At 39.3% G+C, this 24,556-nt stretch overlaps 1 protein-coding gene across 2 annotated transcripts in view; it reads right to left on the bottom strand.

Moving 5' to 3' along the window:
- reep2 (receptor accessory protein 2) overlaps positions 1–23,897 on the bottom strand; it is an 88,779-nt gene extending 64,882 nt beyond the window's left edge. Inside the window, exons 1-8 of one of the 2 annotated variants that reach the window (XR_008361281.1) lie at positions 23,728–23,897; positions 19,646–19,718; positions 18,162–18,238; positions 17,840–17,960; positions 17,648–17,761; positions 17,372–17,504; positions 14,374–14,543; positions 12,947–14,281 (exon numbers count right to left, since the gene is read on the bottom strand). Coding sequence is in view for 1 of the 2 variants with exons in the window: in XM_053506558.1 (XP_053362533.1) it covers positions 14,204–14,281; positions 14,374–14,543; positions 17,372–17,504; positions 17,648–17,761; positions 17,840–17,960; positions 18,162–18,238; positions 19,646–19,718; positions 23,728–23,759 (798 nt within the window). In the remaining variant the exon portion in view is untranslated. Of the gene's footprint in view, positions 1–11,552; positions 14,282–14,373; positions 14,544–17,371; positions 17,505–17,647; positions 17,762–17,839; positions 17,961–18,161; positions 18,239–19,645; positions 19,719–23,727 lie in introns of those variants that run through there. The other variant, XM_053506558.1, reaches the window with a different exon arrangement.
- Positions 23,898–24,556: the final 659 nt, after the last annotated feature.

Raw genomic sequence — 24,556 nt, 5'->3', positions numbered from 1 at the left:
AAGGAAGACGGTAACATGAACATTCCTCGACATAAAAAACTCAAGGGATAGTTTAAAAATAGCTTTTTAAAAAAGAAAAAAAATTATTAATACATTCAACAAATGGACAGTGAACAGTAAATTTTAAAATAAAATATAAAACATATTTTATAAAACAACCAGAAATACAGCACCAAACTAAACATTACAGCAAAATTAAAAACAGCCAAACCAAAAACACGAGAGGAAATTTGGAAATGTCAAAGAAACACCAAAAAACACCAAAAAAAAAAAACTTCATTAACTCTATATGGGTCGGTCCTTATTGAACATTACTGCTGATTGGCTGTTTTTGTTTTGTTTTTTTCTTTCTGTTTAGCAAATTTACTGTTGTGTTTTTGTTTTTATTGTGGTGATTCTAAATATGCAGCTGTTTTCAAATTTGCTCTAATGTTTGGTTTTTTATGTTTTTTATTTTATTGCCATATTTTTTTTTTGTTGTTGTTGTGTTTTTAGTTTTACAGTCGTGTTTTTTTTTATTTTGGCTTTGGTTTTTATGGTTTTTTTTAAGTTATTGTTTGGTTGTTTTGTTTGTTTGTTGGCTTTGCCGTTGTGATTATAATTTGCTGTTTTTTCTCCATTTTTGATTTTATTGTCATGTTCTTAGTTTTGCTGAAGTTTATTTTTGATTTGTTTGTTTTGCTGTTCGTTTTGTTATCTTTTTGTCTTCGCTGTTATGTTTCTGAAGTTGCAGCTGTGCTTTTGGTTCCAGTTGTTTCATGTATTGCGCACGTACAGGCCACTGTACTCATTAAGAACGATGGAGTGATCGGAAGCCTGAACCCAGCAGCGGCGCCTGTCAGTTAAACAGGGACAATGTGCAGTATTCATATTGAGAAAAATGTCAGCTGTGAACCGAGAAAACTATAGTCGTGGTAAAATAAAAGAAAGAAAAAAAAGGTGGGAGTGCTCGTGAGGTGAAGCAGCCAAGCCTGACCAAATTAGATGGAGCAGCCCTCGGCTCAGTGGAAATTCATTTCCGCGTCTAAGCCGACACTGGGGAAACCTGGAGAGCCTGAAGGTCGACCTCACACCCCCTCGGCAAACCGGTCAGCTGCCGGAGAGAGGGAAGGAAAGAGAGAGAGAGAGAGAGAGAGATAGAGAAAGAGAGAGAGAGAGAGAGTGAGATTTGATGAGAAAGAGAGAAAGGTAAAAGAGGGCTGTATGGATCAGTGAGTCCACTTGACCCCCTCATTAGCCCAGCCTACTCTAATTAGCGCTAAGCTAAGTGCCAGTAATTAGTCGCATTGTGTCACCTGCAAGAGGCCGCACACGATCTTTGCACGTTGCTATGGTTACCAAGGGAGAAGACTGGAGGGAGGGAGGATAGAAAAATTGATGAGAATGATCAGAAATGTCACCAAAAAAAAAAAAAAAAACAAGTCTGCACACGGCACGCTTACATGGACATTTTGTCTGGGGTGTTTTTTTTGCCATAAACTGTGATTAAATCATAATGTCTTAATGTTTAAGCCGAGTTAGTTCTAATAGTAAAAACAGACTTTTGATTTTCTGCCACCCCTTTGACTGTGATTAGCTTGTTGTTAATAAGAGTGCCTCGATATTGATGCTGGTATCATGAATCATGTACTGCATAGCATAAGAATGTGTGCGACAGTGTAAGAACCCACAGTCTATCTTAATAACCATATAGCATGAAGGAAATGTGTGATCTATACACCATGCACATTACTTCCGCCTCGTAACTCCAGGGGCAAATTAAAGAAAGCTATTCTGAAAAGTGAATTTGCAACACTTTTCTGGGCCACATACCTGTATGAACTTTCACACTTCTATAACACTTCTTAAGCTTTAAAATAGATTTTCAGAATCGCAGCGAGAGCCACAGGAAGCTCTTTAACCTACACACTCCTTGTCAGACCACTTCAACATGGCTGTTAAAAATGCACTGCTCTACAAGCACACACACACACACACACACACTTGACTACAGGTGTGACTGCTCTTCGGCTTACCATAGGGCTGGCTGCTTTATTTCTTTCGGTCTATTGTAGAAAAAAAGAAACTGGGTCTGGGGTATTGGAGATGCAAGTGTGTGTGTGTGTGTGTGTCATGAGAAGCCACAAGGACCCATGTTTGGCACAGTGACTCACCCACTAGTTGCTGCTGAAGTTCTCTGCAACCTCTGTATATCTCTGTGTGTGTGAGTGTGTGTGTGTGCGTGTGTGTTACTGTGACAGAAAAATAAACAGTATGAAGGCATGAACCTGCAAACAAAGTAAACATCTCTCTCTCCCTTCCATTTATACTCCAACCTAATTCCTAACATCTAAATTATTTGATGTTCCCTAATTTCCCAAAAAGTTGAACGAGCTGCTCTGGATTTTATTACAGTATACATACACATGCTGATACACTACACACATCTGGCACTCTCCGGATCTACATTCTTCCCTCCTCTTTGTCACCTGCAATAGCTCAGAAGTGTTTAAGCAAATTAATAAGTCCTGTAAAGAAGGTTATACTGCCTGCATAGAACGTTGTCGCGTCCTCAAATCAGATCGGTCAGCAGCTCTGGTAACGTAATTCATTGTAGCTGCGGCTGTAATCCAAATAAGGGGTTTATTTATGCACTCGTTCTAATACTTTACAGTTTCTATGGTAACGAGTCACACTGGGACTTGTAGGATGGAGCAGATGTTACATATGAAGGGGTATTGTTCATATGATGAAGTTTTCTATAAGGATGTGTTTACGGTTTCAGTGCTCTTCCAACATGGGCTGAACGTCTTTACTTTTGTTGTAACGTAACGTTTTTATTAACTTTAGGAGAGAGAGGGAGAAGAGAACCTATTAGGAGAATGACTTGTAGTGCTTCCATATTGTATAAAGTGATAAAGTAACTTGGCTCACAACATTAACCACAAGTGCATGTGGAAAAAATGTATGATGTGTCATTTGTTAGTTAATAACTACAATATAATTGTAAATTTGGCAAAGAGGGATGAATTTGGTTTTAACTGCATCACAGTTTTAACTACATAAGTGAACAAGTGTGTTAAGCTTTATCTAAACATTTAAATTCAAGATTAAAGAGAATGAGGATGTAGCTCTAAATGAAGCTAGTCCTCCTGGATACAGCTACATACTGTACACCAGCCTCGGCTATCTGGTAGAGGAGGCGTCGCAATTATTTACAAAGATAACCCGTCTATCGTCAAAAAACACAGACTTACATTTAATTGCATTTGAAGTTCTCTATAGTAACATTAAAAAGTGTAGCTACAAATATGAAGTCAGCTCAGTCGATCCCATTAATTAACATTTACAGACCTCCAGGGCCGTACTCTGAATTTCTCTATGAATTTGCGGATTTCCTCTCAAACATTGTCATCTCTGTAGACGAAATGTTAATTGCTGGAGACTTTAATATTCATTTTGAGAATTCAGAAGACCCTCTGAGAACAGCATTTACGTCCATACTGGACTCGGTAGGAGTAAATCAGTGTGTAGTAGGACACACTCATAAAGCAGGTCACACTTTACGCACAGCGCCGCACTACCAAATTAAACGTACATTCACATCAAATACCACACAGAGCTTTATCAATAATCTCCAAAAGTTATCAACTATGATTGGATCGCTATTTGAATCTACAGAACTCGATCAGACGACTGAATATTTAGAGTCAACATTTCGTTACGCCTTAGATAATGTAGCTCCAGTTAAAATGAAAATGATTAGAAATAAGAAACTCGCTCCCTGGTATAATGACCACTCACGCACTTTAAAACAAACCGCTTGGAAATTAGAACGTAAATGGCGTCGACCTAAATTGCTAGTATTCCAAATAGCATGGAAGGAGAGCATCTTGAACTATAAAAAAGCTCCTGCTAGATCATTGTATTTCTCTACTCTTATTGAGAATAACACAAATAATCCTAGATTTTTATTTAATACCGTAGCTAAATTAACTAAAAACAAGACCACTGCAGAAATCTCCACAACAACAACATACAGTAGTGAGGACTTCATAAACCTTTTCAATAACAGAATCATAAATATTAGACAAAAAAGTTCAGCCTTTGAAAACCAGACAATTTTAGTTATGCAGATGATAAACTAACCACACCACATCAGAACCTAAAATACTTTACTCCCCTTAAAGAGAGTAAACTAATTTTACTAATCTCTTCTTCAAAATCGTCAACCTGTGAATTAGATCCTATACCAACACATTTTCTCAAGCAGAGCACAGAGACAGCACTTGTTAAAGTAGTAAATTATTACTGATTGGCCTCTGATCGGGGTTGCGTCACTGTACTATGCTTGTGTTATTCGACCTCAGTGCAGCTTATGACACAATTGATCATAGTATTCTTTTTCACAGATTAGAAAATGTAGTAGGAACTAAGGGAACGGCCCTCTCGTGGCCTAGATCCTATTTGACTGATCGTTATCAGTTTGTAAATTTAAATAGTGACCATTCTACATGTTCTCAAGTGGAGTTTGGTGTTCCACAGGGTTCAGTTTTAGGCCCACTGCTTTTTTTCTCTTTACATGCTTCCTCTGGGCAACATAATTCGTAAGCATGGTATTAGTTTTCATTGTTATGCTGATGACACACAATTATAAGTCTCTAATAAGCAAAACCAGATGAGAAAAAACAGCTTACTAAAGTTGAGCAAAGTGTGCATGACATAAGAGACTGGATGTTATTTAACTTCCTTCTGCTTAATCTTGATAAGACAGAAGTTCTAGTCATAGGACCACATGCAGCTAGAAGCAAGCTTTTTGATCACACTGTAACATTAAATGGCATTTCTGTTCCATCAAGTGCAACAGTGAAAGACCTCTGTGTGATTATAGATTCTAGCCTTTCATTTGAAGCACATGTAGATATATTACCAAGATAGCACCTCAGAAATGTTGCCAAGATAAGAAATATATTGTCACTAAATGATGCAGAAAAACTAGTTCGTGCTTTTATCACCTCTAAGTTGGACTATTGTAATGCCTTACTGTCTGGTTGTTCAAGTAGGTGTATAAACAAGCTTCAGTTAGCATCGGCAGCAGCGAGAGTCCTCACTAGAACCAGAAGATACGAGCACATCACCGCTATCTTATCTACATTGCATTGGCTCCCTGTAAAATTTCGCATCAGTTTTTAAAATACTACTATTGACGTATAAAGCGGTCTCACGCCACAGCATCTGATTGAACTGCTAGTGTCTTTTAATCCACCACGCCTACTTCGATCAAAGGATGCAGGCTGCTTGTCAGTACCGCATATTATGAAAACTACAGCAGGAGGCAGAGCCTATTCTGACAAATGACTAAATTTATGAAATAGTCTTCCAATTAATGTTTGGGACTCAGACACAGTCTTAGTGTTTACCTTTAGGATAAAAACCTATTTATTTAGCCAAGCATTTTTGTAAATAGATTTGTCCTGGGTAAAGAAGCAGATCTGGGGGACTTATGGACGTAGAGTATTATGGTGAACTGGTATGTTTAGATGCTGTCTTCCCCACTCTCATTGATCACTCAGTTCCGTTTGTTGACGGTGAAGTGATTGGCCAAACTACCATCTCTCCTTCTCTTAATATATTTAAGCTCTCTCCTCTTCTCTCTCTTTTCCTCTCTCTGTCGAGCTATACATTTCGCTCCTGAGCTGCCAGTGATCCAGACCCCATCTGCCCCTGGAGCTGTCTGAATCGTCCTGGTGTCCTGCTTCTGTTTAGAGATCTCGTCGCATGGATGCCACATGTGGTCTGCCTGGGATGCGTGTTGTGACTAGGGATGGTTCCACTTTTCTACAAAGACGGTCCTGTCCTCGGCTGATGCAGACAGCTGTTTTTTGAGGATTTGTGACTTCAGTCACTCGATAGTTCAGGACTAAAGTTTCCTACAGTCTACCTGAGCCTCCAATAACAAACTGAACTCCATTTTAACTTAAACACATCTCCTGTTATACTGAACTTCCAGTCTCACACAGATGCAGATCAATCCCTGCTATCCGTCTTACCCAAATGACGATGGGTTTCTGTTGAATCTGGTTCCTCTCAAGGTTTCTTCCTATTACCATCTCAGGGAGTTTTTCATTGCTACTACCGCCGTCGTCCTCGGCTTGCTCGTCAGGGACAGTCTTATCATTTTGATTTATACACATTCACATTTCATACAAACTTAAAATTCTTTTGATTGTGTAAAGCTTGCAACAATGTCAATTGTTAAAAGCACTTTACAAATAAAATTGAATTGAATAGTGGTTAGCACTGTTGCATTGCACCCCCAGGGTCCCGGGTTTGAGTCCTGACTTGAGGTCTGTGTGCATAAAGTTTGCATGTTCTCCTTGTGCTTGTTGGGTTTCCTCCAGGTACACCAGTTTCCACCCACAGCCCAAATAAATGCAGATTAGGTTTATTGGCAGTCTGCGTGTGTGTGTGTGTGTGTGTGTGTGTGTGATGGATTGGCACCCATGGTGTACCCTGCCTTGTCCCCAAAGTTCTCTGGGATAGGCTCCAGGGCCCCCGTGACCCTGTATATATGATAAGCTGCAGAAAAGATGAATGAATGAATGAATGAACTGATGAACAAAATGAGTGAGATATTCAGGTGACATTTGAAAGTAACAAATTCTACATCCAAAGTCCACATTTCACAAACTTGTCATTTTAGAGGCAGCTGTGGCTAAGTCTGTTAAGACTCTAGGTCACTGACTGGATGGTCATGGGTTCAAGCCCTGTCACCACCAGCTTGCCACGTTCGAGCTCTTGGGCAAGGTCCTCAGCTCTCTGACCATACATTTATATTTAGGCATTTGGCAGACGCTCTTATCCAGAGCAACTTACATTTTTATCTCATTACACATCTGAGTGGTTGAGGGTTAAGGGCCTTGCTCAAGGGCCCAGGGTTGTGGGGTTTGAACCTGGGATCTTCCGAACCGTAGTCCAATGCCTTGACCACTGAGCTACCCCTGGCCCCTACCCCTGGCCCTGATACAAACATACGTCACCGTTGCTGTTCCCAAAGCCTGAATAAGAAATGCAGAAGGTTAAACATCAGCACCCTGGCCCTGTAAAAAACACCATTTCTATAGAAATGACCGAACCTGCTGTACTCAGAAACATAGGGGGAATAACTTGTCTTTTTAATGTTTTTATTGTAATATATTTTTAAATATTTCTCGCACTCACTAAATATAAACAGGGGCAAGATGAAGATTAGTGGTACATTTAACTGATTTTCATTCTGATTTAATTCCATTGAATTATTTTATTTTAATGTACGAGATCTTTTTTTCTGCTGAAAAGTTACAATATTCATCTGATTAAATTAACAGTTTCTGAAGTTCAGCAGAAAACAATGCTTTTATACTTAACATTATAACAAAAATAAGTTTTATTTCCTTTAATTAAAAATAACTCAATTGCACTCCGAATGCATTTTAACTGCGACAAATAACAACCTCATGATTAGAGGTATTGGCAATATTAGTGATAAAGTAATAATAAACAAAATGAACCTTGTATCTGCTTATAATGAGTTGGAGGATAATTAATAACATGGATTAAACTTGCTAGAATTTTAGAGCACTTTTACAGTTTGTTCCTGATCTAACAAGGGCCCCTGGTGGTCACTCGCGTTATTATGGAACAGACTGATTTGAGAGTTTAATAATGCAGCTCGTTCCTGAAACACATTCTCTGTGTAGATACTAGGTTTACACTTACAGTACATTGGCATTCATACAGGCAGTGCGAAGCGGAAAACATAAGGCTTTTTCCTCTGTAATTCTGACGCATGGATGACGGAGTGAAACAGGACTTTCGGGCTTTTCCTGAACTCTGAGACAGAAGCAGGTTAACAGTTTGAGGTGTGGAGCCATTATGAAAAAAAATTTTACAGAACGTTTAAGACAACAATGTCTTGTCTATATGGCACTATAATACATATTAGATTTGGATCTAACCTAGATAATCAGGCTTGGTTTAACCATGTGGTGCAAATGCATGACTTTTTAAAAAAGCAGAAATTTATTAAAATGTTTAGATTCTCCTTATTCACTTACTCATCTTCGATACCGCTTTATCCTGTAAACAGTGTCGCAGAGGGTCTGCAGCCTATCCCAGGAGACTTAGGGCATGAGGCAGGGTGCTAATGAATCACAGGGCACACACTTATCCATACACTACAGGAAATTTGGGAATGCCAATTAGCCTAATCTGCATATCTTCAGACTGTGAGAGGAAACCAGAGTACTAAGAGGAAACCCACCAATCATAGAGAGAACATGTTAACTCCATACATAAAGAGGCCAGAATCAAACTTGGCTGGGAGTTGAACCCGAACCCTGGTGGTGCAAGGTGACAGTGCTAACCACTACACCACTGTGCTGCATTAGAAGACTCTATTTTTTACTTCAGTTGCATGAACTTGGAAAAAAAAGGGGGGGGAAATCTAGAATGTTTTTATTTCGGTCCCCACTGTACATGTGACACAATAGGGTTTTCAATTGATTAAGAAAGTTGTTGTTGCATCGACTCTATACAGTATATGTATAGCGAAATTGTTTTCTCTTCAGTTGCTGAAACTTGTATCAAAAGTCATGTTAAAAAAATTGGGAGGACATGACCTAACAACATTTTGTTCCAAGTTTAGCTTTCCCGTGGTGTTTAAAACCACTTAAATCAGTTGTTGTAGCTTGTTGTAATAAATTGAGGGTTATGGGAAATGAGACATTTTTTTGCTGTAGAGATAGAGAGCTGCGGAGGAACGGTGGTAAAGTATCTGATGTTGCACCAGGGGCATGGTGATGAACACTATAATAAGCATGATGCGTGTGATGGTGACTCACCTCGACAAAAAAAATTAGAAAAAACCTACACAACACACACACTCACTGAGAGAGTGAGAGAGAGAGAGAGAGAGAGAGAGAAAGAGAGGCTTTGCTGAAATGGCCTGGTCCATGTTGTGTAACAGGGTTCATCCCCTGACGTCAGCCAGAGAGCACTGCAGTCTCTAAGGGGAAGGAGAGAGAGAAAGAGAGAGAGAGAGAGAGAGAGGAGGTAGAGCTGATGCAAGTCTTAGGCAAACCCTGGGATTCCCCAATCATCAGTATTATTTGGGGTTCAGATACTGAGCCACACACACACATCTCTTTACTGCATACTGGGACTGCAGCCTTAATGAGATTCAGCCACTGCAGAGCCTTATGCAACCAACCTGGACCACACACACACACACACACACACACACACTTTGATGTGCACCTGACTCTGACATACACTCGCTCCCATACCCAACGCACACATACAAACAGCAGACAATAAAACGTAACATCACACACACACACACATTTTTAACATCCTAAAAAATGTATTCACTTTTGTTTGTAATGCAAATGAAGAGCTGGATGAAAACCATCCCACAAGGACTCTGATTACTGAATTTAGCTGATCAAAGCAACAAAAGCAGAGAAGGAAAAAATAAAAAGTCAACAGCTATTAGGCTTTCTTTTCTGGAAAAAAAATATTAATTAAAAGGTAAATTAAGAAATCTAGAAGTCTTAGAGCTCCACATCAATAAATGATGCTACTTTGGTTGCATTCTATAGATATGATTAACTCCAGACTGGTGAGAATGATGATGTACGCTGTGATATCGCTTGTAGTTCATTAGAGTTTATATTATATTACTGTTATATAACAACGTTGATAAATCCATAGAAACCATGTGACGGCGTATGAAAGTCAGTGAATCGTTTAATATTCAGCAACCGAGGGCAAACATGCACGTCAATATTGATTTATTTGATTCAACATAATTGTCAGAGCTGATATAATGAGCGTTTCGTTGTTTGTTTGTCCGTGAGACTGTTTTAATTGCTCTGGATAATGAAGGAACTCATTAAAGGGATATAATATGCACAGTACAGAATTAGTTATTAGTCATCACTTAGAAAACTCGCTCCACGCACAAGAGCATTCAGCTGGTGAAGAGTACCACCTAGTGCTAGAGCAGAGCATTACAATGAGGAAATCCACACACATACACACACATTTTGTATTTTGGGGGATTTTGGTCCAATCAGCACATCAGGTGACGGATACTCGCCACTGTGGAGAAATATCTGTCGTTTCTGTGGCAGTTACTTAAAGGGTCGGGTTGCCAGGCATAGGCACAATGTCCTACCTGAAGGTTACCAAGTTTTAATTCTCTGGCTAAATTCCTGAGGTGTTGCGAAACAGGACAACATGATGCTGCCACCAGCATGCTTTACTACTCAATACAGTGTTCCTTGAGTGTTAGTCCTTATCATCATGCTCAAACTATTCAGTTTTTGTTATCTCTGACCAGCAAACAATCCTACTAAATGCTTGTGATCACTTAAAACATTCAGTCTGGCTTATTTTATGCCTCATGGTACCTTCAGTTGTTTAAAAATGTTCTAGTGAAAAACTTGGGTTTGTGAAGACTCACTTGTCTTCTTGGCTTCATTGTATGGATTTTCCCAAAGTATCATGGCAATAAGGCTCTGCATCTAAAATGCATCTAAACGCATTCTCAGCTACTTTCAAAGTATGGCCATCACTCATTACATTAACTACTGGAACCTTCTTTACAGTTAGTTGCCTCTATGTAAAACAGCCTAAGGAATTAGAAATTAATTAGAAAAAAAATTCTAATCAGTTGTTTAAAAGGATTCATGGCGTGAACAAAGTAGTAAGGGGATTTTTAGTCTAGATGTATGTAAACATTTAGCCTTAACTATAATTCTGTTAAACTATAACCAATAAATAAATAAATATTTAAAAACTTTCATTACATAAATCTTTAAAGGCACTGAAGGTCATGGGTTAAAAGATTACTATACAATGCATAGGTTTTTTTTTAAGAATTGATACAAAAAGACTGCACTTTAAGTACAACTGTAAATTAACTAAATTCATGGCATATCGCCTCATTATATGAGGGTGTGTTCAAGTCAAACCAGGACTTTTGATTGTGCAGATTAACAGAACATACATATGAAAATATAAATTCTCTTAATCTTTTCTATATAATTCCGTTACACTAATGCACCTATCCCAATGTTTCACTAGGGCTTAGATATCAAGGCAAAAAGTTCTCTCGGTTCGTCGGTGCCATGCTTCCCATCTGAAACGCAGGCCTCCCAGGAACTCCTTTAATGGCCCAAACATGTGGAAATAGCTTGGAGTGAGATCAGAACTGTATAGGGGATGTGGCAATAACTCCCAGTGGAGTTCCTGTAATGTGCAAGTGGTGTTTAAGAAGACGTTCCATTTACTCAATGTTCACAGGAACGCCTGCAGTGGCCTCGGCCTGAGGTTAAACTTGTTTTAAACTGTTGGTTTTAAAATGGTTTTACGCCTTTATTCACTGGAAATTCCACCACAAGTGGCCTTCAACGGCCCAACATTGGCAGCTTGGTGATGCTGGGGTTTAAACCTGTGACCTTCTGATCAGTAGTGCAACATCTTACCCACTGAGCTACCCTTGTAAATGAATTAGAAAGAAGACATGGGTGCTTTAATCATTTTATTTCAGTTTTATTTAAGCAGCAATCTTTCCACATCATCTCTGCCTCAGTCTTATTATAGTGGCATATTGACGATTAACACAAACAATATATTAGTGCTGAATATAGTCTCACTGTTTCAAGTCCTATATACACACACACAATAATACTTGTGGCAAAAATGACACAGGAAATAATCCCTAAAGGAAAAAGACTATGATGAAATTAACTGGCATGACTATACCATGAATACTATTTGCAATGTATTTGTCTCTCAAAAGTCCAAAAGTTCAAATTAAAAAATGAAAGAAAATAAGAGAAAGCAAACGTAGTGTTCCTCTGAAGCATATGTACATTAAGTGAGGATTAAAGAAAATCCAGAGAAACCCGGCGTTACATGACATTTCTAAAAATAACCTTCGTCTTTCTTATAATCTAGAGCTAACAAAAGAAATGAGAATGAATGCAAATTAAAAACAGGCGATCAATATTTACAATACACCCTTTCCTACTATAAAAGCGAGAAATAATCAGAGATGATGAAAACAGGGAAATAAAAAGACCACAATTAAAGAGTAAGTCAAGCAAGCTCATTCTGTACAGGCAAACATATTTGAATATTTACATTTAAGAACAATTGCCAGCTGTTCAACATGTTCGATAATAACTTTGCCATTGATTAGAGTGATATATTTATATTTTAATACTAGAGACCACATTATGTGGGCGAACAGGTCAAACCTGCAAATATTAAGCAAACTTTAAGAGCCACCTTGTTTTTTCGGTTTTATTTAAACGGAAACTTGCTGCGCCTGCTGTTGGTTCAGTGTAGAAACTGCACGGCGCGGTTACTCGACTCAAAACCTTAATCGATCCTGACATCACAGCTGGAGGCTGATACAAGACAACTGATCTGAAATCAGTATCTACAGCATCTGCGAAGAGGCAAAACAGATCCTTGTCTACATTTAGGCATCAGCTCTCAAGCCGACTTGACAGAATCCTGCCTGTGGCGAATTTACATGCCATTTAAAACTGAGGCAATGAAAGTCGCTGTCAAAACCGGTACTGCACAAAAATATCAGGGAGTGACACAGGTTATTTCCAATTTTTTTTCCTAACAATTAATTAAAGAAAGAATTAATTAAAGTAAAACAAATGAATTTCTTTGATTGTTTGTCACGTTCCTGTTCTTAAAACACAACCATTGTGAGCAGGACAGAGTGAGCTAGGCTACAAATTGGACCTTTTAATTCTGTAAAAAAAAAAAAAAAAAAACATCTCATCACACAACAGGTCATGCTGCAAACTGTCCCATATCTGGTTAAATATTTCCACAAAACTACAGTACTAGAGTTGCATACTGCCAAGCTCACACCTCCATTAAAAAGAACTAAAACAGCTAAAAGGCCGTATTTAATAATATTTAAACTGAAAAACGTGACCAGGCATTTACCTGACGCCACAACACACACACACAGTCTTCTAATCAGGTCCAGAAGGGGTGAATGAAATTATATTATATATTATGGAAAATGAAAGACCGAGGCATACTGTATCCTGAGGTGTAACAACACCCCAAATGGCTATCAGACTGGTATGCATGAGACTGGCCTGAATCTAGAGATCAACACAGGATTGTACTGAATGCCATCTCCTATGCAGATACATCTTAAGACACAGATAACCCTACAATAAAGCATGAAGAGAGTCGGATCGGTTATGTTATGACGCAAGGATGTTTGAGATGAGCTCGGGATCAGATATCAGGTCACACTGATTGTGGCAAAACACAAAAAAGTGAAACTGGGACGTCCTGTACGGTGATCTATTGCCTGTCCCTAATCTGCATGTCTATTCATAAGCCTTCATAATTCTTTTTATTATAAGGGCAATATAATCCCAAAGATGTGAGCTGTAACGAGCTGTGTTGCTCAGTGGGAACACAGACAGGAAGTGAAGCTTGAACGTTTCCAGCAACAGTTCCAGCAATAAAGCCGTCATTAGCAGCAAAAGCTTCCGAAGAAACACGCATCTCCCCTCCTCGAGCGTAAATCTTTCAGAGACGACGGTGATTACGTAACGTTCTGTGGAACGTAGCGAAGACAGGGCTGTGCTTGCAGCCCTGAAATCTACCACTAACTTTTAACACACTCATTATGCTTGCATGGGAGAGAGTCCCCTAGTCGAAAGCTAAACCAATCGGCTGTGAGTCCGTCTTCCCTTCTGTCTCAGTATTGTTTTTTTTTTTCCTGCCTGCAACTCCCACGCTGTATGTCCTACATGTTTAAAAAAGGAACAGTGACAGGAAGACACAACGTCCTTAAACACAAGAGAGCTGTGAGGGACTGGATGAAGTGTGTAAGGATACTTAGAGGGACGTCACAAAGAGATGAAATCTGAATACACTCTCGCACACACATGACAGCAGTTTAACCGATACAGAAGCAGAAAATCTATCTATCCAAAACAAGCAAGAGTGACCTTGATTTGTGTGACAAAGACGGACTGTGTGTATGTGTGTATGTGGGTGTTTGTCACACCCTATCTCCAAAAGTATTAGTGTTTATACGAGTTTTACAAGAATTCAGCGTGTGTGTGTGTGTGTGTGTGTGTGTGTATATGAGTGAGTGTACATGCAGCCTTGTGCTGGCATCTCAAGGTGGTGTCTCAGCGTTACTGCCGGTTGCTGTGGTGCTCTTCTTCTTTGGCTGCTTCTTCAGTGTCTTAACTGTCTAAAGGATAAACATTACCAAAGGATGTGAAAAAAGAAAAAAAAACAGCTGTTAAAAAAGTGTGAATTGCGTGCGTGCGTGGTCACTAATACCTCTGTCTTAGCAGCGGTTGGTTTCTTCGCTGCTCTCATGCTGGCTGTTCGCTTGGGCACTTTGTCAGCAATGTCCTCATCCGAGTGCTCCGTCCTGCTATCTGCCTGTTCGCCATCAGAGCGGGAACTGAGCTGCGATTCGCTGTCTGTCGGTATGGACGTTGGACGTGCTGAGCGGAGCATAAAAACCCACATACACACTCGTCAGATTTCGACTAACAATCAATCAAATACTACCGCTTCCATCAGAGATCTTACAGTATGCGTCTAAATCTTAATGCAACACATCACATGTCTTACATGACATGTCTTTCTAGGTAATACAAACTCATCCATTCATCTAGGAAACAAGATTGGAGAGGCTAATGGTTCCCTTCTTATTTTTACGAGCGTTGTAAGACCCCTAGTTAATATTCTAAGCATACCATCAAGTTTTGCAGAGCTATATCTAAATCTAAACAAATCAGCTCATATATCAGAACTTTGTATTAACTTCTACAAGCTAGCAATCTCTATACTAGATCTTATCTTAATGTGTAAAAGATACAGTTCTGCAAACATCCCTAGGATTAAGTCAACACACACCCTAAGGCCACATCTACTTCACAAAAACCGACAGGCACTGCGGGCACACCTTCACTAGCACTAACAGGAACTAAAGCTATTCATCTTCAGCACAATTCATCATCACATCATTTCTTTTACTGTGACACAGATCTTCTTTACTAGGACCGACAGGCACTGAGATCACAACTCCTTCATTAAGACATACACGCACTAAACCCCCGGCACTGATGCCAAATCTAGGACTAACAGGCCCTATGGTCACACCTAATTCATTTGGATTTAAGGCTAATTTATACTTCTGCGTCCACGTCCAAGTGGAGCCTACGTCATAGGCCTACTGCGCTGTGAGAATTTATACTTTGATGCTGGTGTGTGGGCATTACACTGCCAAACCACTACTTGGCTGTGGGGTTTCTACATCAATGGCTGTGCTCAGCCTATTCACCACTCTCTGACAAGTTTGTTTTGAAACGCAGACAGGCTGAACTACACAAGGATTCATGAAGTTTTCTTTGTCTCCCTTAAAGAGACAACGTACATTTTTTTTTAACATGATATTTAGAAAATGTGGATAAGCGTTGCCAGGTCTTTTTATAATGTGATTTGTTTATAAACTAAATATATAAATGTATATATAAATTAAAATCTGAAAATCTGCACGGACTTTGGAAACACTGCTGGTAACTTTGCATGCAAAGACCACAGTTACAGTTACTCTGCAGTAAATATCATGTTAGCTTGCTCAGTTTTATTCATTGTCTAGGTAAATAAAATTTCAATAAATTAACAAAATAAAACAATTTATTTCAAGCATTTTTACACTTTATTTAAATTACACTCCTTTTCCAAAATTAGGTCCGTAACAAAGTTTAGACTGACATGTGATTGCTAGATTTCTTTTATTATTATTATTATTATTATTAAAATGTTTTTATTTTAGGTCAAACTCTAAAAGGTGAATGAGTCACACATTAGACTCTGGTATTCCCCCAAACAATACTCGTCATATAGCACACTGCATCGCACGTGTTTCACTTTTTGTCTCCCTGTATTTTTTTCTCCATGGACGCTCACATCCAACACAAAACGACTATTGAAGCGGGTCACATTAACTACTCCTGAATGCAGCCTAGTCACTTCACACTGCAGACTAAACAGAATCATTGATCTCATTACTGTAGTTATAACCTCAATGGGTAAAAACACACACGATTGAACAATTTGGTTGAAAGAAAAATATCACAGTTTAATCTGGGTCAAAAACCTTTGAAATGAGCCTGACTTTACCAGTACAATCCTTTTCTTTTCTCAGCCCAGCCAGAGCACATGACCAGCCCAATCTTTTGTGTGTGTCTCTTTTTCCCCTCTCTCTCTCTTTCTAATCACATGCTGCTCACATCAGCCAGGGTATAAAGAGGACAAACCCGGACAATTGCTGGCTCGCTGAGCTCGACTGAGTGAATAAGCAGGTCTTACTCATGCTGTAAAACATCCTCACACTACACACTCCACTCTGAGTAGGTTTAATACACACTACAGAACTAAAACTGATTGGACAAGAGGCATTCTGTGGGTGGTAATAATGGACGATAACCGGACTGGGATGTTTAACTATACGCATCACATGCTTTGCAATAATCGGTAATTACCAGAACATGGGCGAACGTAGGTCTGTATGGTCTTCAGTACTGAGAAGAGACCAACTGCCTGACAAAAACTACATTCAAAACCAGTCAAAGAAGCTCCTTCGGCAAGAAAACACATCTAACAGCGGTCTGTGATCTTAAACACTTGGTTTTCTCAATCAGTCGTTACAAAGGACTGAACCACTGCCTTCTTTTATTTACAGCTACAAAGCTATCTAGCTCCTCACACAAGACTGAATCTGAAATACCTCTCAAACCACTGAACAAGGGCACTACTTGGCTGACACTGGATTATACACCCTACTTAGCATACTAGATTTACATATAACCCAATATTTGGGATTTAAACCTGGAAACCCAGAAGTTAGGCTGATATTCTAAAACAGAATAAGTAAAGATATAAAGAGAAACTTATGAGATTACCAGGACTGTCCACCACCTCTATGGTTTAATCCTCCTCACCTTTTGTCCACATAGTACTGGTAAGGATTTAAAACTATTTACACCACTGTTAATTATACTCTGCTCTGCAAGTGGCAGTTAGTCAGTTCCGCCAGGCGTGGAAGGATGTGTGTTGCTTAAATAAAGAAACTGTCTGTTGATAATAAACGGTGGTGTTTGTGGAAGTGTTGCATAAAATCAATATCACACTTGCGACCACGCTGCTGTGCTAAAAATCAGCACAACAGCACTTTCTCTCCTATGATATTGTAAGAGTTCCACTCAAAGAACAGGAATCTAAGGTCATGTAAAAATGATAAGTGCACATTTTTGTGTGTGTGTACCTGTACGTGTTTTAGCACGGGGCAGTGTAGCAGCAGTGTGTGTCTCGTCATCCAGCAGCTCCTCCTCATTCTGAATGAGCGTCAGATCCTGCAGACTGAAACTGCGCAGCTTCTCCGACAACACGCCCTGACCCTGCACAACACACTCTGTTAAACAGCTACACACACCCTGCACACACATTCTTACACTACTACTTCAGGTTCTTCACAAACACTACACACACACACAGACACAACTGGACTCCTAGGCACCACGGTGTGTGTACACTCCTTTACCTTGGCGGCTGCGGTGACTGCGGCCGTGGCTGCAATATTCAGCCCTCTCTTCCCAAAGCGCATCATGGTCTCATAGCTGCGGTCCTTCGCCTGAGTGATGTACTCATCGATCTCCTAGAACACACAAAAGCACAGATGTGAGCAACATGTGCATGTGCATGGCTGGCAGATAAGAATGTCAAGAAGCGAGACCTTTTCTTTGTTGGACAGCGTGGGGTGCACAAACTTGCGATACAGGACGCTGGAGCCCTTTGTGTATGGAGACAGCAGCCAGATGACAAAAGCAATCTTCAGCTCGAAATAAAAAGGAAACCTGAGGAAAAGAACATCGGATATGTAATTCACAGACTTGAACAGCACACAAACAAACACTACACACTGCGATTAATAATTATCTCTGAAATATTTTAGCAGACTAAATCAAGTCTTCATTAACTTAGAGACACAGCAAACATATCTTTTAGTATCACTGATGGAATTCCACCTTCAGTGTGTGTGTGTGAAGGTCACTCACCACGACAGAACCATATCCGTGATCGTCTCTGCTGTGGTAAAGAGCGCAAATACTATCCAGTACATCATCCATTTCACCTGATGGATAAACACAAATACAGAACCATGTCAAATGAACCAGAGTAAAATCAGCCAGCGATAGCAGACACGCATTTTATCCATTTTTATGTTGCTGTTTTTTTTAAAACATATACAGGTAGTACCCGGCTTACAGACATCCGAGTTACAAATTTCCCCAGATACGAACGGACCGCGGATCTACAAACATTCGTAGATGCAAACAAATCAATCACTGATGTAGTTCACATTTATTGTACAAAAAAATTGACACTGCTGTGTACCAGATACCAATATTTACAATTATATACAACAGTACAGTGTGATTATTTAAGTGACTAATTCTAATTTTGAAAAATCCTCAACAAAACAGTTCACTGTCCAATACAGTGGAAAACAGCTCTGAGACAAAATGGCCGCTGGGATTCCCCAGGTGCAGAGACAAAACTGTTACTTTCCTTAGATTCATTTCCTTAGGCGTGGTTACTGTTTTTGGCCACATGACGGCACGGTGGGGAAAGGGAACAGAGATTTAGTCAAGTGATTGGTATGCTTTACATTGTATATATTCGTGTAAAAGGCATGCAAGACTCACTTTGTTGGACTTAAAAACAAATCCAACTTACAAACGTGCTCCCGGAACGAACCTCGTTCGTAAATAAGGGATTCGCTGTATAGGGCTCAGGATTGGGCAGTACAGTGACACGTCATTATCCATAGGCTATATGATGAATTTTATTTTTTTTTTTATTTTAACCAAACTACACAAACATGACTAAAAATGGGTGACATAGGAAAAGAAATAGGCAAGAAACATGCTAATTCTGACACTTCTATATTTTTGAATGTCATTCCAATATTTGATTAGTGGCAAAATTAAAAAAAATTTATTTAAGGATCTGGCCGGTTGTTTGAATTGTCACAGGCTCAAACCCAAGTGCTGCCAAGCTAGCAGTGTTAGACCCTTAAGCAATGTCCTCAACACTTAAGTGCTCAGATATATGATGAGATAAGCATGAATGTAAACTGAGCTAAAGGACAGAACTGTAGAAATACTATGTGTTCGGAAAATGATTATTATTTAAACTAGCCAAGCATACAGTACCAGTCAAGAGTTTGGACACACCTTCTTAATCAATGTGTTTTGTCAATTAAGTTAATGCTTGTGTCATTATTTGTTCAGTTTTATTACCATATGAGCCTTTCCCCATACTGTGCAACAAACATACTAGTTTTCTGTGTCTGTGGAATGGATCACAATGGCACAATTAATGGAAATTTTAATTCTATTAAACACCAAACCAGCGCATCTTCATCCTAAAATATAACACACTAACCAGATCATGCACTCTGATTATGAGCCACTCGATTGTCTCCCACACACTTACAGTGATGAACAAACAGAAAAGCAGATGCTAGAATACTCACATACTCCTTCACATTTTTCGTCTTGACTGCCTTATATGAGGAGTAGGCTGGGTAGAGGGTCCCAAAGGCCAGGCTGAGAGAGAGAGAGAGAGAGAGAGAGGGAGAGAAGGACAGAGAGAAACGTTTAATCATTAGTTCAGGCCAGATCCATTGTCTTTCCAGTAAACTCATTTCAGTTCATCTTATAATCACTGATAAATTAGATGTCTTACATTTCAGGAAAAAGCATCTTAAAGTGAAATGGGGTAACTTGAAGCACAATGTTGCCTGCAAACCATATGTCTTAAGGGTTGTGTGCTTAACGCCTCTCTCTCTCTCTCTCTCTCTCTCAATAAAGAAGGTGTGGCCTTTAGGCCTATCTGCCCCAGTAAAGGAAAATGAGGATCTAACAGCTATCAGATCCAGTAAAAAATGTACAGCCTTAATGCCCACCAGATCCAGTAAAGGAGGTGTGGCTACAACAACCATTAGACCCAGTAAAGGAGGCGTGGCCTAAATGCCCTTCAGATCTAGTAAAGGACATGTGGCTCCAACAACCATTGGACCCAGTTAAGGAGGCGTGGCCTTAATGCCCATCAGATATAGAAAAGGGCGTGGTTATAACCATTCTACCTGTAAAGGAGGTGTGGCCTTAATGCCCATCAGATCCAGCAAAGGAGGTGTGGCTATAATAACCATTAGACCCAGTAAAGGAGGTGTGGCTCTAACAGCTGTCGGACCCAGTAAAGAAGGTGTGGCCCTTTATGCCCATTTGTCTCAGATATAAGACATTAAGGAGGTGTATTGTACTCCTAAATGGTAGAGTAACTCTTCCTCTATACATGCATTTGTGCCATCGTTCATCCCATCTCTTAAATTCTCTTAGAAAAAAATCCCTTTCGGTCACAGCTGATGGTCTTAAGCCGTTTCTACCTTGATGGTATCCAAGTGCTAGTGAAACACTGGGATAAGTGCATTAGTGTAGCAGGAGATTATATAGAGAAAAATAAAGGTAGTTTTTCCGCTCATAACTGTGTTCTGTTATTAAGTTAAAGAAGGACCTTGGTTTGTACAGAAACAGTCCTAGCAAAAACAAAGGATTCATACTGTACTGTAAGCAAACACAAAGAAGCAGACACACAGTCTGTGAGCGACACATTTAAACACTTGCTCTCGTACTCTCTCTCACTCAAACACACATACACACACACACACAAACTTCCTGGATTCTATTTTGTGCTGATGGGACAGGATCTGAAGCCCTGAGCAGGGACAAAGGTCACTGATGTATGGCACAGACCTCGCCTACTCACAGCAAACAGGCCTCATGTCAGCTGCATTTGTGTGTACACGCTCTTTGTGCGTGTGTGTGTGTGTGTGTGTGTGTGTGTGCTGGCATTTGGGTTTCCCGGTGAATCAAGAAAGAGTACCGCAAGGGTGTGCATGGCTAAACACATGCTCTCTGTCCTAGCTGTGCTCGTCACAATCCCATAATCCTTTGTTGCTTCTCTCCAAGATTACAGCACCTCCATTTGCAAGGTATTGATCACTTTAAACACAGGCAGTCAAGTGACATATCTCCTTTCAGTGTAACCCTATAACCAAAAGAATTCAAAAGTAATGGCACCCAGAGGCAGCAGACAATGTCTGATATTTTGTGCTCCACTAATCGCAGTTTCCTAAGTGAAGCTTTGGATCCAGTTTCCTTTAGATTTTAGGATGACATAATATCAAAATAATATGTGCCCCCAGAATGTGCAACCTAACCGCGCTGTGTGAGTAAAGCAGATATAGCCTACTTACTGGTACAAATTATATGATTGTAATGCAATATTTTTTAGTTTGGGTTTTGTTACAGTTTATGTGTATGAATGAAAAACTTCAAAAGAAAATTAAGACCGGTGATTAAAAAAAAAATTTAAATTAAAGTGAGCTAGTTTACTTGACCATTTTTCCTGCTTTCAACACACCAGCTGCTAAAACTGTTCAATTGCTGCCTAATATAGCCAACCACCATGACATGCATCATTGTAAAAAGATAATCAATATTCTCTACTTCATCCATTTGGTTTCATTGCTACAGCTAATTAATGTAACGAATTATTAACCAAATACATATTTGAAATCACATTATTTTTCTTGTTGTGGTACGTAACAGCACTTTAATAAGATTATATGTATAAATATGTCCATATGGCATCAACATTTTATCATTACATCATCCAGCTGTACCAGTCTGCAAGCTATCTGGGATAGCAAAGTGGTTTCATATTGCATACATTTTTAGAGCCAAATATTTCTAATGGCAGTAAATGTGTTAAAATATTTCGAGGCCGCTGTTTGTAGCTTTGTGTGCATTTTAGTGGTGCGACTCACGGACACGTTACTGCAAGCACCTGACTTTAGTCCACTTAACAGTCAAGACACAATATAATAAGCGAGATTAAATAAAGTGAAGTGAAGCAAGAGCTTCACAAAATGTGCTAGTCATAAGGACCAGATTAGAAACTTTCATTAAAGAGAAGAGTGGCAGGTTTCCAGCATGTATTCCCACCTCCCACCCAGCATTCCCAGTATAAAGAGGTTACAGAAGATGAATTAACTACAAGGATATGATTACAAAAAGGTTGATGATGCTTGATGATTCTATAAATAAGCTTATACTGTATATGCAATGGCACAGCATTTATTTTTATCCAGAGTCGCATTAATTTATCTCCAAGATCCTGTATCAATGATGCTGAATCTTCTCCAGCACATCCTAAAGATTCTCAATAGGGTTAAGGTCTGGACTCAATCCATGTGCGAAAATGATGTCTCATGCTCCCTGAACCACTCTTTCACATGAATCCTCATGCATCATGATCCTGGAATATGCCTGTGCCACCAGGGGAGAAAATCTTTTGATGGAAAAAACAGGTCATTCAGTAGATTCAGATCGTCAGCTGACCTCATTTTTGGCTATACAACGCTGCTAAACCTAGACCCGACCAACAGAAGCAAGAACGGGTCATAACACTGCCCTCACAGGCTTGGAGGTACAGTACAGTACAGTAGTTGGAGGCACTTGACATGATGGACCCTCACTTTTCCACAGTCATTCTTCAATATGCTCGCAAGCAACCTGAAGCCTTTTTCCCTCCTCAATTAATCTCATTAACAAGTGGTTTTATAAAGGCCACACAACAGTTTTTAGTCCAAATCCCTTGACTTCTCGTTGTGGAAATGCTCAACTTTTATTTTTATAATTATTATAAAATATAACCGGGAGTAGTTGTTGTTGTTTTATAATTTAATTTCACTAAGCATTTCAACAATCTCCTTAGTCGTTGTCTTTGCTTGATGTAGGAAAATAATTAGACCCTACTGAACAGACGACCACACCTTCTGACAGGGTCCGCGTGGGTTACGGTTAAATAACTGGTCTGTGTCTGGAACAAATTAATTAATCCAATGGAGGGCTCTTAGTTATATCCAGGTGATGACTGTTTGTTTGTTTGTTTTTTTGTATACTCTATGTACAGTATCGTATGCAGTTCATACTTCCTGTTGTGTTTATACAATAATTATGCTTGTTTTTTAGCAAGACAAAAATGGAGGAAAAAAAACATTAATATAATGAGAAATATTTTTTCTGTATTAAAAATAAATAAATAAATAAAACAGGTCAATCTGTTGAAACCTGCTCATATAATGGCTATTAAATTATTTACTTTAATAAAAAAAAAAAAAATATATATATATATATATATATATATATATTAATTATTTTGTCAAACTTAAATATTTAGCTGATATTTAGTACATTTAATTTTGAATCATTTATTATTTAGTTTTTTTTTTTTCATTTAGAAAATGCTAGCTAGTTAACATCCATGTACACAATGACAAGCAAAACAGATGTTATCCGTTTGTTAGCATTCTAGCTAACCGTCCTTATGACGTAAACCCCTACCTTATACCTTTAATATTTATTTATATAAACACATATATTTCTTTTATTTAGCATTTTTTATATTTATAATTATTTTGTACACGGAAGGAGGATGCAGGAGGAGAGCAGACATGGCAGCAGCAAATAAGGAACACTCATTATTACTCACACCACCATCCTGGAAATGATCCACGACACCATGATGAGGACCGCTTCTAGTGATGCTTTACTGATCCCCGGAAATCACCGCCATTTCCACCTACCAGAAATAACGCTGGCTCGAATCACCCACGGATATACCTGTTCAGCTTTACACCAACATCTCGCCTGTTCATTCACTCAGACCTGTTATACAGCATATACATGCCGGTCCTGTCCTAAATCACCTTCTACGCCCTATAGAGGTGCACTATATAGGGTGTGAAATAACGCGATTTTGCACGCGATGCTTAGCGCACTATACATAAATAAGGACTCGATTTGAGATCAAATCTCATTTTTAAAGGGGCCGCAGTCGTTTTAATTAATTTGTCCTTAATATGAAGAAAAAGCTTGTTAATCTCAGTAATTATACAAATATATATATAAGTAGAATACATACGTAAATACCCCTCACTATCAGGGATTGGTGTGTATACAGTAGGTCAGTGGTAGGTTTCTCACCTGCTATGCAGAAGGCCCAGGTTTGATTCCCATTTAATGCCCCAACCCCAGACATGGGATGCAGTGCCGGTCCCAAACCCGGATAAAATGAGACGGGTGCATCAGGAAGGGTGTGACTCGTGCGCGGCTTGGATGTTCTGCTGTAACGACCCCTAGACGGGAGTACCTCCAGGGTCTGGGTTCAATTCTCACCCCAGGTCTGTGTGCATGAAGTTGCGCATGTGCATGTTCTCCTTGTGCTTGATGGGTTTCCTCCGGGTACTCCGGGTTACTCTGGTAGCATTCCTCCCACAGTCCAAAGACTATGAATGACCAAGGGGGTGTATGTGCGTGTC

This window comes from Clarias gariepinus, chromosome 10 (genome assembly GCF_024256425.1).
Source record: "Clarias gariepinus isolate MV-2021 ecotype Netherlands chromosome 10, CGAR_prim_01v2, whole genome shotgun sequence".
Taxonomy (NCBI): Eukaryota; Metazoa; Chordata; class Actinopteri; order Siluriformes; family Clariidae; genus Clarias; species Clarias gariepinus.
This window is presented reverse-complemented; position numbering and strand designations above follow the sequence as displayed.